This window comes from Pagrus pagrus, assembly GCF_965226575.1.
Source record: "Pagrus pagrus genome assembly, chromosome: 4".
Lineage (NCBI taxonomy): Eukaryota > Metazoa > Chordata > Actinopteri > Spariformes > Sparidae > Pagrus > Pagrus pagrus.
The window spans coordinates 3197918-3215097 of record NC_140188.1 but is presented as its reverse complement, the minus strand read 5'-3'; the positions used below and the strand labels follow the sequence as shown (position 1 = coordinate 3215097).

The window sequence follows — 17180 nt, the reverse complement described above, 5'->3', positions numbered from 1 at the left end:
GTCTGGATGACGTCCGCAAACATATTCAGCCTGCTGTCACAGAGGAGGAAAGAAACCAGAAAATATCCACATTTAAGAACGATTAATAATCGACAATTAATCGCTGCAGCTGTAATCTCGTCTGTGCGTCGCTCTTCCTCGTTCTCAACCTTATTCCAGGTTTCTCTTTCCCACTCCTTTCCTTCTCAGTGTCCCTCCTCCTGTCTCGAGGTCAGGGTAGAGATTACTTTTATTGGCTCTTCTGAGAGAAAATTGCTGTAGATTAAAGGCATAAAAGTCTATTATGTGACAGTCAATACAAACTGGCCTGAACTAAAATAAATCCGTCACACCTGCCGATACCTGCAATCCTGATTCTCCCTCCATCGATCTTTGTTGTTTCTTCTTTCATGAGTCTCTTTCTCATCTTTAAGTTTCTCGCCCTCCCTCTTCCTCTTCCTCTTCTTCTCTCTATCCTAACTTTCTTTTCTCCTTCACCACCTGCGTTGTAATTATCTGTACCGGCGACCCACCGCCATGAATAAAGTGAGCCAGGGTCTCTGCTGAGTCACATCATCTGCTGTGAATCACCTTCGCTTTATTCTCTTTATTTGTGTTCAGGTTGAAACTTTGATGTCACTTAATATTCAAGGACCTGTGGGGATCCTCCGCTCTCTGATGAGCGCTGAAAACATCACATGAATGGAGGCAGGGTCAAGATCTGGGAATAAAAAAGACTTGGCTGTTCATTGACGTGCTGATTCTTGTTCCCAATGACGGTAAACAAGTCGACAAAGCACTTCTGGTATTAACAAAAAAAGCACCATTCTCAAACAGCATAGCTTCAGGGTCTGTTTCCAGTTCGCTTTTTATCTGGAACCAGGACTGCAGCCAGGATTTTAAATAAATGCAGAGGTGACGTCAGGACTCTTGTCCTGTGTGGGAGCTTCTGCACTGTATCTGCACTGCTCGTCCTCCTGCAGGAGCCTTTCTTTCATTTCTCTGGTGAGGATGTTTGAGTTTCAGTGACAGCTTTGACTACAGTTGATCTTAAAACTTAACAGAAATCCAGTTCTTTCTGTTATTTCTCCGACTGGCCCTTCAAAGATTCATGTCATCAGTTGAGAAGACTCGGCGTTGACTTGCATTTGGTCTGTCAAACCAGCACAAAGATATTCAGGAGCAGAAGAACGGCGACCTGTAAACTTTCCAAACTGAGTCTGAAATGGTAAAAAACCACAGATCTAACTGTGACTGAAGGCAGACGGGCAGCACGACTCCAGATGTCTGGTCTGATGTTCTCTGCTCTGCTGATGACTGTCGGTGAAGTCGACTGAACCTCTTTCAAACCAGACGGTGGTCCAGCCTCCTGCACTGCCGTCCACTGTGAGAGACTGCACAGCTGACAGCAGCTCTGCAGGAGCGACGCTTCAGGGTGCGCTGGGATTTTTTATAACTGAGCTGTAAGCAGGAGACAAACTTTGACTTTAGCGTTTTAAATGCTCAAAAATATGTTCATCAAATCATCACTTCAGCTGGTCCGTCTGAGGGAAAAGGAACACGTCACGTCTTCGTTTAGTTATTTCCCTTCAGTGTCTCTCCTCTCAGTATGTTCATGAACAGACGTCAAGCGACATCAGGCTGCTGACTTCTGCATGCTCCAGCTGAGTTTAGGCTGTTTGTGGTAGTTGGTGCCGTAATATCTGCAGATGCAAGACAGCATGAGCTCGGACGTATCACCAACACGCTGTGACCGTTATACCTGACGTGGATGTAAACACTTTGTACCATGACACCTGAAAGTTGGGGGACAAGTCTCATCGTCTCTCGTCTTCCAGCACAGTGATGTCAAACACATTTTCTGCTCAATTTATAAAATTTTCCGCTCAGGTGAACACGCCTGGCCTCAATTCTCCCCATCTAGAGCGAGTCTGCGTCGTGTCCACTCGTCTTTGATTTCACCTTGGATGTAATAGCTGCCTCAAAAATGTGTCTGACGCACCTTCACAGTCCTTTGCTGCTTTTTGTCACAAACAACAGGAACAAGCTGTGGTTACGATAGAAACGAGCGACTGTCTGTTCTGTTTAAAGTTCTTCTCCGTGTCTCAAACTAATCGTCTCTTTCTTCCCTCCTCCAGGTGAGCTAGTCGCTCCACCCTCAGCTCTACCCAGCGTCCCCCTCCCACCTCCCTCTTCCTCAGCCTAATCCCGTCATCCTCTGCCTCACCCTCACCTCCCGCTTCTCGTGGGAACCGCCTGCCGCCATGTCTCTCTTGGCCTCTCCCGCCCCCTTCCTCCTCGTCCTCCTCCTCTTCCTCCTCCCGCTGCCTCCCTGCCAGCCGGAGTCCCAGCGCAGCGACCCCAGCGGCGCCCCCTACCTGCCATCGGTGTCGCCCTCCATGTTCTCCTCCTCCTCCTTCGCGCCCTCCATGTCCTCCAGTGGCAACAACGTGACTGGAAAGTGTGAGGACGTTCCGGTGTGTCGGCCCGGCATCCTGCTGCCCGTCTGGAAGCCCACCAGGCCCGGACTGGGAGACCAGGTGGCCCGAGCTGTGGTCTACTTTGTGTCGCTCATGTACATGTTCCTGGGAGTGTCCATCATCGCTGATCGCTTCATGGCGTCCATAGAGGTCATCACGTCACAGGTGAGAACGAGTGGCTGGAGGAAGGGTTGTGTGGTTAACGACATCTCAGACAAAACAAATGCACACGATGTCCCATCAGTAAAGTTAAAACAAAAGAAAAGAACACAAACTCATCAAGAAACTCAGAAGTCAAGATGCATTAGATGTTAGATGTGGACTCAAGTCACTGTTTTGAAGACTTGAGACTTGACTCGACAGAAAATAAAGGACTCGAGTCTCAAAACAGAATTGGAAGTGAAAGACTCAAATCTATTTCTGTTGTCGTTTCTGAACAGTTAGATAAATTGCTCAGTGTCATTATTTGACAGGTAGTTATACTTTTTCTTTTCTTGGGACTTACTTGAGACTTGGACTTACTGACTACTTAACTCACTTCAAATGTTTTTAATAACATATTATAGTTTATTGTTCAGTGTTGTAAAAAGTGCCCAAAAGTCCAAAAATATTAATTCATAATTCGATAATTCAATTCATTATTCATCCCTCGTCCTCCGACTTGGACGAAATATCGTGTAATTCACCTTTAAGGGAAAAATCCAGCGCTGTCAGAGTTACAGGAAGCATAACTCATTCATCTGTGGTTGTCATTTCAAGGTTAATGAGTGTTTGAGGACGTGAAGCTGTCGGTGAAAGCGTTTGCATCATCATCATCATGTCATTGTGTCTCTTAACTGTAAACCCGACCTGATGGGGATTTCATAGATTTCCCTCCTCGTCCATTTATTGTCTGTAATCGTGTGAGTGACCCTCAGCTGCTCTCAGAGACAGAGCTGTGTGTTTACCCACGAGGATAATAATCATCAGTTCATCTGCTGGGACCAAAAGCAGCAGGAATCGCTGAAGTGTCGTCTATCACTCTCAGTATATAGTACAGTAGGTGGTGTGTGTGTGTCCCAGGCGGCCTGTAATGGTTCAGATGTTGAGGTTATACACTCATCAGTCCTGTAGAAATATAGAGGAGGGATCCTCGGAGGTTTGAACGGAGGCTGATGTTCAGTAGCAGGACGAGGAGACATGAAGGTCAGCTGGAGGCAGAAAACAGGACAGGGAGGAGAGAGAGAGGACGAATGAAAAGAGACACACTAATGCACAAAAACATGAGGAACATTTTCCTTATGGTGAGTCACAAACGTTTGCGTGAACTTGCAGAGGTTTAATAAAAGCAAACAGGACGAGGACTCAACATTAAAGATAAAAGATAAAACACTCATTGAGATTCAAATGTAGCATAAAGACTGTTACAGTAATAAATACAGTGCAAACATACACATTCAGCTTGAGACGCTGTGATCCTGGGAAGAATTAAATCAACACAATGTGTGTGTGTCTGTGTGTGTGTGTTCGGTCCAACAGGAGAAGGAGGTGACCATCACGATGCCCAACGGGGAAACGTCAGTGGCGACGGTTCGGATCTGGAACGAAACAGTTTCCAATCTGACGCTCATGGCTCTCGGCTCCAGCGCTCCGGAGATACTCCTGTCTGTTATAGAGGTAAACACACACACACGCACACCACACACACACACACACACACACACACACACACACACACACACAATATTCTTGCACTACATTTTAAAACAACGAAGGCCACGCTGTTTCAGATAACTTTTGAACAGTTACTCTCTGTCTGTCTCTGTGGTTTGTCTTCACACTTCCTCTCCACCTCTGCAGGTGTGTGGTCACGGCTTCCATGCAGGTGAGTTGGGCCCGGGAACCATCGTCGGCAGCGCCGCCTTCAACATGTTCGTGATCATCGGGATCTGCGTGTGGACGATCCCCAACGGCGAGAGTCGCAAGATCAAACACCTGCGGGTGTTCTTCATCACCGCCTTCTGGAGCATCTTCGCCTACATCTGGCTCTACCTCATCCTGTCTGTCATGTCGCCGGGCGTCGTGGAGGTGAGACACGCTCGCCGTGGTTCACAGTTTGCAGTTAGTCAGAGCACTTTTTGGTCATTTTGTCCCAAATGAAGCCTTTCACTTTAACAGGGGTGGAGGTTCAGGTGAGTTGAGGTATAAGGTATCATTTACATTATAATACCTTTGTTAATTGTGTGTCAGGTGTGGGAGGCCCTGGTGACCCTGCTCTACTTCCCCGTGTGCGTCATCCTGGCTTGGATCGCCGACCGCCGCCTGCTCTTCTACAAGTACATGGGCAAGCGTTACCGTGCCGACAAGCGCCACGGCATCGTCGTGGAGACCGAGGGAGACTTGACCCCCAACAAGGGCGGCATGGAGATGATCATCGACGGCAAGTTCCCGCCCAGAGGGGGCGCCGTGGTCCCCGCCGAGAACTGTGGGGGGACGCAGGACGGCCCAGCGGGCGCCGCGGCCAATAACATCAGGGGCAACCTGCCCAACTCCAACAGCACGACGGTGAACGTGGAGAGCAGCAAGGAGCTGGACGAGAGCCGCAAAGAGGTGAGAGACTTCCAGCAGATCCCACCAACGTTCACTCACCATCAAACAGTTTCCAGAGAGGGAGGTTTTTAACACAACTCATTTAGAGACTCATCACTGCAGATTGTTCTCTGTAATCACTCTGTAATCTCATTTTCTGCAGTTAAAAGAAAGAAAACACACTTTCTGCTGTTCTGGTTATGACATGATTGGGTGCAAAATAATGGATAACCTCCCCGCAGGAGGCAGGAAAGGATGTTGATGAACGGCTCCAGTTCAGATTTACATTTTCTAAAGCGATGCATGATTTGTTCCACCATCTTTTGTTTACCCCTTTACCTGACAGTAGATGCAGATTATCCACATTCACACCTTTCTGCACCTGTTAATGAGCTGCCGAAAAGAGAAAAGTTTCTCTGAATATCAAGCAGGAGAAGAACGAGGAGAGGACGCTGGATAAGTTTAAGGGGGAGTGACAGGACAGAGAGGTGAACGTGTGGGAGGTTTGACGGACGAGGATGAAAATACGATAATGAGAGAGTCAGAGAGATCGAGAAGAAACGAGACACGAAGGGGGAAACGTTCACACGACGACAAAGAGAAGGACAGACAGACAGAGCCGAGGCTGACTGGAGCAGCACTCGGTCCTTTTCAGCGAGCTGAGTTAAGATTTGTGTTTTGTGCCAGCTAACGACGTGAAAACACACACTGCTGCTCGTCACCGTGACAACACGCTGCTCATCTCAGGAGTGTTTCAGGGTTTCAGCAGTCAAAGAAAACCTGGTACACCTGCAGAGCACCTGTTCGCTTTTAATGAGCCATTACTGACAATATAATGAGCCACATGAATTATTTCACTTGATATTGATTTAATATAATGTAATATAACCTTGATATGAAAACAGTTGGGCGTCTCCAGCTTGTCAGACATTCTTCTAATCCCCAAATAAAAGCTCATCATTCAGAAGACGAGAGGGAAATCAAAAGAAATACTTCTGCAGCTAAACCAAAGAACACGTCCACTTGAATGTTTCTTACAAAACACTTGGCAGCAGTTAAATGTTGGAGCGGAGAAAAAGAACAAATTAATTTGATCATAATTGCCATTTGATTCATATTTATACTTGGCGGTGATGAAACATCTTCAAAATGTTTCTCCGTCTGGAGCCAAAACGCTCTGTTTTTTTACTGATTGACCATCTGCAAGAAAGAAATATCTGAATTTATGCTTTCTGAGTCGACCTTGGACGCAGCGAAACTTCAGTTATTAAGTAAAAATGATATTTTTTGAACTTTCAGGGTTGAAATTTTCTTTCTCTTTTTCTATTGGGCACTAAAGTCTGTTTTTAAAGCTGCAGGCAGTGTGTCTAAAACCTACAGATGAAACCAAGCTGTCGTTCAACTGAAGGCAAAACATGTCAATGATTAATAGCTGAAAGTTTCTGAGCTTTTCTTCTGTCGGTGTTTGTAAGAACGACCTCGCCTGCTGTCGGTGTGTGTGTCGGTATTCAAACCTCTCGTCTCTCCTCCAGGTGATTCGTATCCTGAAGGAGCTGAAGCAGAAATACCCCGACAAAGAGCTCGACCAGCTGGTGGAGCTCGCCAACTACTACGCCCTGCTGCACCAACAGAAGAGCAGAGCCTTCTACCGCATACAGGTAACACACACACACACACACACACACACACACACACATATTACTCATAGATAGTCCCTGAAGTGAACACACAAGGTCGTCCAGCCCCAAAGAAAGGACATAAAGTAGTTCAAGGACTACACACACTGAGTTTCTGCACTTCAGCTCACAATGAAACAGGACACACTTTTCATATACTTTACATTAGAAGTCAAAAGTCACTTTGTTTCTGTCGAACACCTCGTCTTCTCCGTCTCCCACCAGGCGACTCGTATGATGATCGGAGCCGGCAACGTCTTGAAGAAGCACGCGGCCGACCACGCTCGCCGCACGGCCGTGACCGACGAGGAAGTCCCAGGAGAAGACGACGACCTCGGGATCTGCAGCCGCATCTCATTCGAAAGCGCCCACAGTCAGTGCATGGAGAACTGCGGCATCCTGACCCTGGCCGTCGTCTGCCAAGGTAGCGACATAAATAAGTTACGAGCCAATATTGAGCTCACATGAATAAGTCAGAGGAGGATGAGACTGATGTGGTGATAAAGTGTGAAATTTGTTCTAGTTTTAAGTCAAATCAAGGATTTGATTTGAACTAATAAATTCTTTTAGAAGTTTTCTTCTCTGCGTTTCATGAACAGTTTTGCTGCAGTTCAGCGTCTTAATGTGATTTATTCCTGCTGTTCAGGCGGTCTGGGTGAGAACACCTTCTACGTGGACTACAGGACAGAGGACGGGTCGGCCAACGCCGGGTCTGATTACGAGTACAGTGAAGGAACGCTGGTGTTCAAACCTGGAGAGACTCGCAAGGAGATCAAGGTGAGTAAAGAGACGAAGACGAAGAGGGTGGACATTTAAACGCAGCGGGAGAAACCGCTGCACCTCAAAGTCCTGGTCCCAGACCACTTCACCTGGTCCCAGACCACTTCACCGTCAGGTTTGATTGAGTCTGACTGATGATCTCAAGGTTCCTGAAGTTGAGTTGAAACTTTAATGATCCCTGTGGGGAAAAAGCATAAGTAGCTGACCATATACAATATAAAAGAAGAGATCTGTCAGTTTATTAAAAAAGCTCAGAGCTCAAAGTCGTCTTTGTTGAAATATTGGAGATAGAAGCTGGTACACTGAATATAAATGTGGCAGCCTCTGAGGCCGGCTTTAGACAGATCTACACACGATAAGCCACCAGCTTCACCATAACCAGATCTGGTGCAGGAGGAGCTCTGAGCTGCATAAACAGGCTGCAGGCTGCTGAATAACCTGCAGATCAGAGAGAGAGGGGAGAGAGGGGAGAGAGGGGGGAGAGAGGTGATGAGAGTCCCAGCAGGAGAGACACCGTGAGGCTGACGGGAGACAGGTGTCGAGATTCAAGGACAGAAAAAAGCAGCTGATGGTTCAGTGCTGTTTGAACCAGAGAGGCAGAACAACACCGTCAGCTGTTCTGCAGTGAGACACAGAAACTGTTCAGCTAACAGTTTACTTTATTTAATATATGTATAAAATAATAGAGGGAAATGTATTTTTGCAGCCGGGCTGTTGCATCATGATGTTGAAGCATCCACCCTTTGGACTGCTCTAACCTGTGTTTAACTGTTGTATTAAAGGGGAACTAAACCTGGACCTTATCTTCACATGTTTTTGAATCTAAGGGACTTATGGGGTGGAAACAGCACGTAGAGCGAGAACGTTCTCACATCTGATGGAGTGAAGTAACTGTCAGCAGTCTGCTTGTTACCTCACTGGTGAAGTGTGTTGACTTCATCAGTGCTCTCTTTGATTTTGACAAACATCTGTGTTGTTTTAAATACTCAACAAAAACAAAATAATGAAAAAGTAATCCCATAACATTTAGAAAAAGTGCAGTAATAACTGATTATTTTCGAGCACATAATTAAATGAAAACAGTAAATCACAGCTTATATCGCTGCCTCTCAACATCCAGCACTTCAAAAGATTCATCCTGATCACTGTAACATCTAATTCTGAGTTTAATCTGAAAAGGAGGAAGGAAGTGAGCTGCTTCAAAGTTTAGTCTTTGATCACAGACATTCACAAACTTTTGTCTCTGCGATCTGAAACTCAGGATCAAACAACGCTGTAAAGATTTTTATGATTCTGGAAGACAGAAACCAAGAATATCGCCTTCTTAAAGCGCCGTGTGAATAAGAAGCATATAGGATGATTTGAGCGTGAAGACGAGGTAATCTCTCGTCAGATTTAAGGTTTGATGAGAGATCAAAAGGGACGGATGAGAGGAGAGGGATGCAATCGCCTGAGGGGGCGGGACATGGAGCAGACGGACAGGTTAAATTAGCCAACCCGCTGTGAGTGAATGGACGGAGAAACACCGAGTGAGCACATCACAAAGGTCACTGTCAGCCGCTTCAACAGCTTACAGAGGATTTCATCGATCGCTGTGCAAGAAAACGAGCAGAAACCAATTAAACCTCGATGTCTCAGTCCAGTTTCATCTGAATGAGCTCCACCACGTGACCGTCGCCTCACCTGCAGAACGAGAGGAGGTCGACGCTCTCCGATGTTTGTGATGAAGAGTCGTAATATCAAAAAGGAGACATTCAAATTACAGAATGAATCTGCGACACAGAGATGAAAAGGAAGATCATCCAGTCACAAGAGATTAATAATCCTGATAGGCTAATTTAGACTTTCTAGGCCGTGTTACCTTCATTATAAGACACAAATGTGGCTCCAGACATATTTTCAGTCAGTGTCAGTGTTCAGACAGAGGGTGAACAGAGGAGCTGCAGCAGTGGACAGTATTAAAGCATTTAAACACTAAAAATAAATGTACGAGCCTGAAAACGGTCACGATGTGGGAACCTTTAAAGTTTTCTGATGTCAGAGAAAAACTGCTCAAAGTTTTGTTTTTCTTCATCCACATTAATAATTCAGCTGTGTTTTACAAAATAAAAATCTCAAGCTTGACCATCGAGGCCGACTGAATCCCTGAGAGCGCGTAATGCCTCAGGGTGAATACCCAAACTTTTTCCTCTTCAAGGTTGCAGAGTGTGGAGGGTTGTGTTTGAGACGAGAGTTAAATTACCCGTCGCTGCACATCTCGAGGTCTGAGCTGCATCATAAGTCAGCAGACTGACCTCATTAGTCAGAGAGGTGAGACAGTCAATTACACCTCTAACAGAGTGATGCAGAGTCACTGTCGCACCAAACAAAGCACATGATGCTGGTGTGATGGACTCAGAATCACTTTATCTTTGACTTTATCATGATTTGTCGGTGCTGACATCTCTCCAGCGTCGGGCCCGACTATGAACATCAGGAACAAAGCGTAACATAACTGAAGAACAGTGATGAGGTACCTGGGATTTTCACGACACCCCGACAAAAAGACTAGCACGTTAGACTTTTTTGTATCTTCTGCGTAGTTTGACATCTCCTACGACGTGATCCTGGACGTTGACCAATAGGATGACAGAGTGCTTTGACGCGTTTATGTGAACATGGTGACGATGAAGATGCTTTTGACACGTACACATTCGTTAACTTAGCTCAAGTTGTCTCTGAAGGACAGACAGTCCATACCGTCCTCTTCAGTTTCTTTTTTTGTCATCAGACACAGCGCTTTCCTGTCCCACCTCCCCAATGACCTATGAACTCGCAGAGGGTCGTGGGTGGTGATTGGTCGTGGTCATACTCGTCGTAGTGTTGCAAAGTCAAGGCATGAATTTATGCCGCTGTGATTGGCTTCATCTGACATGGTGACCATCGTGGACGACATGAATATCGTATATAGTTATAATAGTTAAATCTGTTCCATACGGACCAAAAGGTTTACAGAGAATTTAACTGATCTGCTGAAAGTAATCACATTATTTCATCTTCTTCTTCTTCTGCTGGACTCCATCCAGAATACGTTGAAGTCTGAGCACATCAGAGGTCTCATTGGTCCGGAGCATTAGATTACAATGCCAACATAATCTGATTTGGGAGCGCCCACCTGTCAGTTAAAATGCGTCGTCATGATCGGATGATAATGATCTCTTGTAACCGGAGCCTCTGTTTATGTGCCGGCTGTTGCTTCCAATATTCAGAACAGACGTCCAGACGCAGACAACACTACACTCAAGCATCCAGAGAGAGTTTACATCACCTCACTTTACATTCAGGACGTAAAATGAAGCTGCAGCTCACATCAAAATCTGTCTTCTTGTGTAAAAAACATTCAGTACTCAGCTGCTGACAGGCTCCTGCAGAGCCTCTGTTAACAATTCTGCATAATAAGAAGTGAATTTTTCAGGTACGCCAAGATTTAAATAAGTAATCATCACAAACGCCTGTCGTTGACCCCTCTGGAAGTTTTTCATCTCCTCATTAAAAAAACCCACGTACAGACGCTCATTTTGTTGTCCGTGTCTCTCTGTGCGTCTGCAGGTCGGTATCATCGACGACGACATATTCGAGGAGGACGAGCACTTCTTCGTGCGCCTGCTGAACCTGCGTGTCGGCGACGCCGAGGGGATGTTCGAGAGCGATGAGGTCGGCGCCGCCCCCAAAGCTCGCCTGGTCGAGCCTCTGGTTGCCACGGTGACCATCCTTGACGACGACCACGCCGGGATCTTCACGTTCAGCGAGCGCATGGTGCGTGTGAGCGAGAGCGTGGGCACCATGGAGGTCACGGTGGTGCGTAACTCCGGCGCCCGCGGCACCGTCATCCTGCCGTACCACACCGAGTCCGGCACCGCCAAGGCCGGAGACGACTACGAGGACGCCAGAGGAGAGCTGGAGTTCACCAACGATCAGACAACGTGAGTCAAGCTGAACATCATCGTTTGTTTCATGCAGTTTGTCCCTGTGACGGTGTTTGACATCTACAGAGTGGTGAAGGAAATGCCAACAAACAGATGCTGTGATTTAACCTCTTCCTCCCTCAGAGTTTTGGGAGTTTGTCTGTAGAAAGGGAAAGAAGCATCAGAGGGAAGTTTCTGTTCTCATCTTCGCCCTCTTCCTTGTTTCGTCTGGCCTCTCGTCTCACCTCGTGTCTCCTCTTCACCTCTTTGAGTCATGTCTTCCATCACACTCCCCCTCATCACCCTTGAGCTTCCCAGACAACAATCCTCTCCATTATTCATCAAGGCTGAGTTTAGAGGAGGCCGAGCACGCTCATGTTGAATCCTCTCTAAGAGAGTTTGTTTGTCTCATGTTTGTTTGCGACCTTATTTTTCTTGGCAGTGTGTTGTGTGTAATGAGCTGATAGCTGGAGAAAAAGGACCGACACCTCTGTTAAATCGTCTTTTCCTTAATGAGCGTTTGTGAGGACGATCTGTGGATAAAACTGCAAAGTAAAACTTGAACTGAAGATTCATGTTTGTGATATGTGACCTGGCAATGTGCCTCTGTTGGCTGTTCAGTCCATCGCTCCACCACTTTAGTCCAAAATGAAATATTTCAACAACTATTAAATGGACATCCGTAGTGTGACTGTACACTCTTATCTCTCTACAACTGATCAGCAACACAAAAGTCAATAGATAGTGAGAATCTGGAGGGACGTCGGGTCATATTCAGAGTAAAACAACACATTTCATAACATAAGCAGTGTTGTGAAAAAGTCATACTTGAGTAAAAGTAAAGATATCATGCTAAAATATTACTTTAGTAACAGTGAAAGTCACTCATACAAATAGTAAAGGTCTTAAAGTATCTATATAGATATTACATTAACTTAAGTACAAATAAAAGTAAATTATAAATATATTTACATGTATGTATATTAGAGCCCGACCCATATGCAATTATTTGGGCCGGTTGAAAGAATTTGATATCGATTTTTTCGATATTTCGTCCAATAAAAGAACATTTTGCATCAAACACTTGTGACATCGATGAGTCACGGAGGCTGACTATTTTCCAGTTTAACAATAAACTTTATGGTCCAATCAGTGCACTGAACCCATAAACTTCATTATTAGAAATTACCCCAAGTATCTTTTACTGCATTATAAAAAACAACGTACACACAGATACCGATATATCTGTGATGGGCCCGTGTCATCTGGTGTCAGCTGTTGATCAGAGCAGCACGACGTTGACCTTCATAACAACACTGAGCGTGACATCAGAGGAAAATGGCCGCCATGTGAATATGTTCTACGTCGTCAATAAAGGAGATTTTTCATTCTTAAACTAGTTGTTGTTCGTACAGGAAGTAGCAATTTCTTAGTAGTTGATTGTTTATTAGATCAAGTTTAGTAAAGCAAATGATAACTGGAATATATCAGCTGATTAGTTCTTTAAACATGTCTGACACCGACTATGACTGACAGCACTTGTGACAAACTCGATGTGACTGTTTGCTGTGTGATATCGATCCCAGCAGCTGTAATCTGATGTCAACTGGCAGCTTCACCGACTGACACGAACCTGAACGAGGTGAGACGGGACGTGTGAGCTGATGGAGCTCAGTGTGAAAAACGTTATGTTTTCTGCTCTTAAGAAGGAGTTTGTTCCTCCGGTGGTTAATGATGTCCAGTCAGCGTGTCGACACACCAAACAGCTGGAACGTTTCTGCTGCTGGATGAACAGCACTGTCGTCTTTTTCACCTCGTTCACAGCCACAACCTTCCTCCCTCAGCCTTCTCTGCACCGCCTGTCCAACATCCAGTTACATGATGATGCACTGACAAGCCTCCAGATCAAAAAAAGCTGTGACTGCAGTTCCAGTCTGAGTGCTTTAACTCAGAGCACTTTAACCTCTGTGCCTTCGTCTGTGAGGACGCTCCCTCAGTTTGACTCCTCTTTGGCACCACAACACTTCATGTCGAATCACAGTAAAGACCTCTGCTGGGAACTGGACCTGTTGGTTCACATCTGTCTCCTTCTGTCAGGAACCAGGAGCTTTGGCTGCTGGTGGTTTTTGGCTCCACACTGCCTCCATCTTGCTCTGCTTAGAAACTGGATTCATCATAATCAGGATGATTTGAAAGTAGGGCCACACGATTAATCCCAAAATAATCCAAATCGCAATAAGTGAGTTATATCACAATCGCAATATCTGTCAAGTCAACCGAAATGTCACTTGTTGACCGTGTCGTGCAGCCGTAGGTGAAAGTAACGCAAAAATAGTGAAATCAGTAACGCGTAACTCTACATTCTCTATTGTGAAGTAACTTATTACTTTCAAATGAAAGCAGCCAGTATATGTAATGGATTACATTTTGAAAGTAACTTACTCGGCTGCAGAAATAGAGAAGCTGTGGTCGTTGTCAGACTAGTATGTCAACATGCGCCACCCAGTGGCGGATTTAAGAAATTTGGGGTCCAGGGCAAAGGCAGGCATGGGGCCCTCTGAAATGAGAAGACAACACACAAAACAACAGGTCAATTATACAGAAACATACGTTTTAACAGAATACACATGTATTATGTGTTTTACCTGTTGTCCCTCTCTTCCTGTCCCTTTTTCACGTTGTCTCTCTCCCTCATTCTGAAAACAAACACACAAACACAGTATCAGGCTCTGACCCAGTGGTGAAGTGTAAGTATATTTACTCAAGTGCTGACGTAGACATATTAGGATTTCATGCAACTTCAGTTTTGTCTGCTCCGCTGTATCTCAGAGGCAAATACTGCACTTTCTACTCCACTGCTGTACATCATTTACGTTGCTGGCTACATATTTCAAACCCTTCCTGCCCAGTGAAAACCATGTACCCTCAAAATGATGATTTAATGCTAATATTTGTGATAAACTGAAAGAGTCTTCCTTTGTGGGGCGACTTCTTCAGCCAAAACTCTTTAAAAAATCGTCTTGGGCCAGCTGGAAAATACATCATGACAAGACTTAAGTGAAGTTAGTTTTAAGTTGGATATTCGACATTCGCAGCCACTCCAACATTTCAAGTGCACCCGTATTGAAGACTTTACAGTAAACACACGGAGAAGATGGCTACAGCGCGTACCGACTTCCTGTTTTCAAAATAAAAATGTGGGATATTTAAAGCAGAGATACTGTGTTTAAAGCTATTGAGAAGCTATTGAGCTGAGATGCTAATATTTACATATAGCCTAAAAATTAATAAAAAATTATGAACAGATGTAAAATGTAAAAACAAGAGGTGTATCTCATGCACCCAGTGTAGTTACATGATCCCACACTGATTTTGATTCAATTGATTACATGACCTGGAAGCTATTGAGCTAAAATGCTAATATTTGCACGTAAAAATGAATAAAAATTAATAAAAAATATTTAGAGGTTCAAAATGTAAAAACAAGAGGTGTATCTCATGCAGCCAGTGTAGTTACATGATCCCAACATGATTTTGAGTCAATTGATCACATGACCTGGAATCTATTGAGCTAAAATGCTAATATTTGCATATAAAAATTAATAAAAAATTATGAACAGAAGTGAAATGTAAAAACAAGAGGTTTATCTCATGCAGCCAGTGGAATAACATGATGCAACACTAGTAGGGCTCCAATGATTTTATTATAACATAAACATGTCCCTTGTTTCTGTTGGCATAAGGGACATTTCCAGGTTTTGTCCATGGACAGACATGAGCCATGGACCCACTGGTCGCAGTCGACACACACATAACACGATTAGCATTCTGCTGCATTTTAGCGAGAGGATTTTAATCAAAAACATAATTAATGTGCGCAAATAAGTAATAACTGTATTAACCATAAGTGTATGAGGATTTTTATGGGGCCCTCAGGAACTTGGGGCCACCGCCTAGTTTTGCCTAATGGTAAGTCCGCCCCGGCGCCACCTACAGGACAGAAAAGGAACAACTGGCCGGCCGACTTGAGCTCACAATTGTGTTTTCTGGAGATGGTGGGATTTTCCTGGATAAATTCAACACATGTAAACACTGAAGTGCCTTGTTAAGTCGGCCTTGTTGTCACCCAGATCTTCCTGCAGTAACTCTCCCGTCCTGATGCTTTATCATCGCTCTCTCTGCTCGTCTTCACCTCCTCTGATCACCTCCACCCTTCATTTCTGTCATTTTCACGCCACATTGCTCTCCAGTCAGGGTGACGGACCATCGATCATGTCTGTCCATCTCCATCTTTTCCATCCTTTTTTTTTACTTCACTGCTCTTCAGCTCCTCTCTGTCTGCACTTTCTCACTTTTTCTCCCTCTTCTGCTTCCTCTTTTCTTCTTGACCTTCCTCCTGCTTCACACATCATTTCTTCGTTCTTTCTGTCAGTATCCTGCTTTTATCTTTAGTCCTCGACTTCACTCTGTCTATACCTTTCTCTTCATCTTTCCTTTTCTCTTTCACTCCCTCCTTGTCTGATTGTCCTCGCTGAGTTGGTTTCCATAGTGACATTACAGTCCGGCGGTCCTCAGAGACACTAACAGGCCTCGTCATTATCACTTCCTCTCCTCTAATACCGAGCCATCGTTCCTCAGACCTCGCGAATGGTCGACGTCATGCAGCATAAGAGCCACTTTTCTTTTTCATTTTCTTTTGTGGCTCGTTTTCTCCTCTGTGTTGTTACTCCAACTTCTCCCGTGGAAACTTTCTGGTCACACAGTTTATATCATCAGTATATTTCATCATCATATGATCATCCATCACCTGATCCGTCCTCTCAGACCCAATTATTGTTAGTATCCTCCCAATTATTCTTTCACTTTACTATCTGCTCCTGACTTATTGATCCTCCGTCCTCTCGCTGCCTCCTACTCTGATTTACGCAGCAGTGGGTCCTCATCAGACACAACAGGAGGGAGACCCTGTGTGTGTGTGTGTGTGTGTGTGTGTGTGTGTGTGTGTGTGTGTATGTGTGTATGTGTGTGTGTGTGTTCACGGGCCTTGAGGTTTGCAGGACCTGCACGTCGATAACTAGGACGACCTGCGGTGAAGGCCCTGCGAGCGAGCGATACGTTACTTATTGATGAAATGCTTTCCCTCATTTGTGTGTGTGTTACTGTCAGTGTGTGTGTGTGTGTGTGTGTGTGTGTGTGTGTCACTGTCAGTGTGTTTGTGTGTGTGTGTGTGACGCTCCCCTAAACATGAGATTGTGTTTTTTTGCAGAAATAGTTGCTCAGTTTTTCAAAATTATCCCTCTCTCTCTCTTTCTGTGTGTGTGTGTGTGTGTGTGTGTGTGTGTGTGTGTGTGTGTGTGTGTGTGTGTGTGCGTGCATGTGTGTGTGGTTGCAGTCAGACATTCCAGGTGAGGATAATTGATGATGAAGAATATGAAAAGCATGAAAACTTCTACATCGTGCTGGAGGAGCCTCGCTGGCTGAAGAGAGGAATCTCAGGTGCGTCTCTTCATCAGAGCGGACGCTCACATCGTTATCGTAGTCGTGATCGTTCTCGGTGCGGACATCTTTTTATATGTCGTCACTATTTCACAAGCTGCCGTAACACTGGGCTCACATCAAAACTCATACTCCTGTAAGATATAACAGCTTCAACATGTAATACAATATTAACAGTATGAATGATGGTGTTATAAATGTGAACAGCAGCTTTTTACACGGTTAGTTAAACTTTCCAAGTATCCAAGTAATCCAGA

At 45.0% G+C, this 17180-nt stretch overlaps 1 protein-coding gene across 3 annotated transcripts in view; it reads left to right on the top strand.

Moving 5' to 3' along the window:
• Positions 1–17180, top strand: part of slc8a2b (solute carrier family 8 member 2b) — a 143809-nt gene that overhangs the window by 107408 nt on the left and 19221 nt on the right. For all 3 annotated transcript variants that reach the window (XM_084350050.1, XM_084350049.1, XM_084350051.1), the window contains 9 exons: positions 2118–2624; positions 3978–4115; positions 4299–4526; positions 4689–5048; positions 6560–6685; positions 6929–7127; positions 7350–7480; positions 11072–11445; positions 16820–16923. In XM_084350050.1, coding sequence (XP_084206176.1) covers positions 2244–2624; positions 3978–4115; positions 4299–4526; positions 4689–5048; positions 6560–6685; positions 6929–7127; positions 7350–7480; positions 11072–11445; positions 16820–16923 — 2041 coding nt within the window. In that variant the 5' untranslated portion in view covers positions 2118–2243. The remainder of the gene's footprint in view (positions 1–2117; positions 2625–3977; positions 4116–4298; positions 4527–4688; positions 5049–6559; positions 6686–6928; positions 7128–7349; positions 7481–11071; positions 11446–16819; positions 16924–17180) is intronic.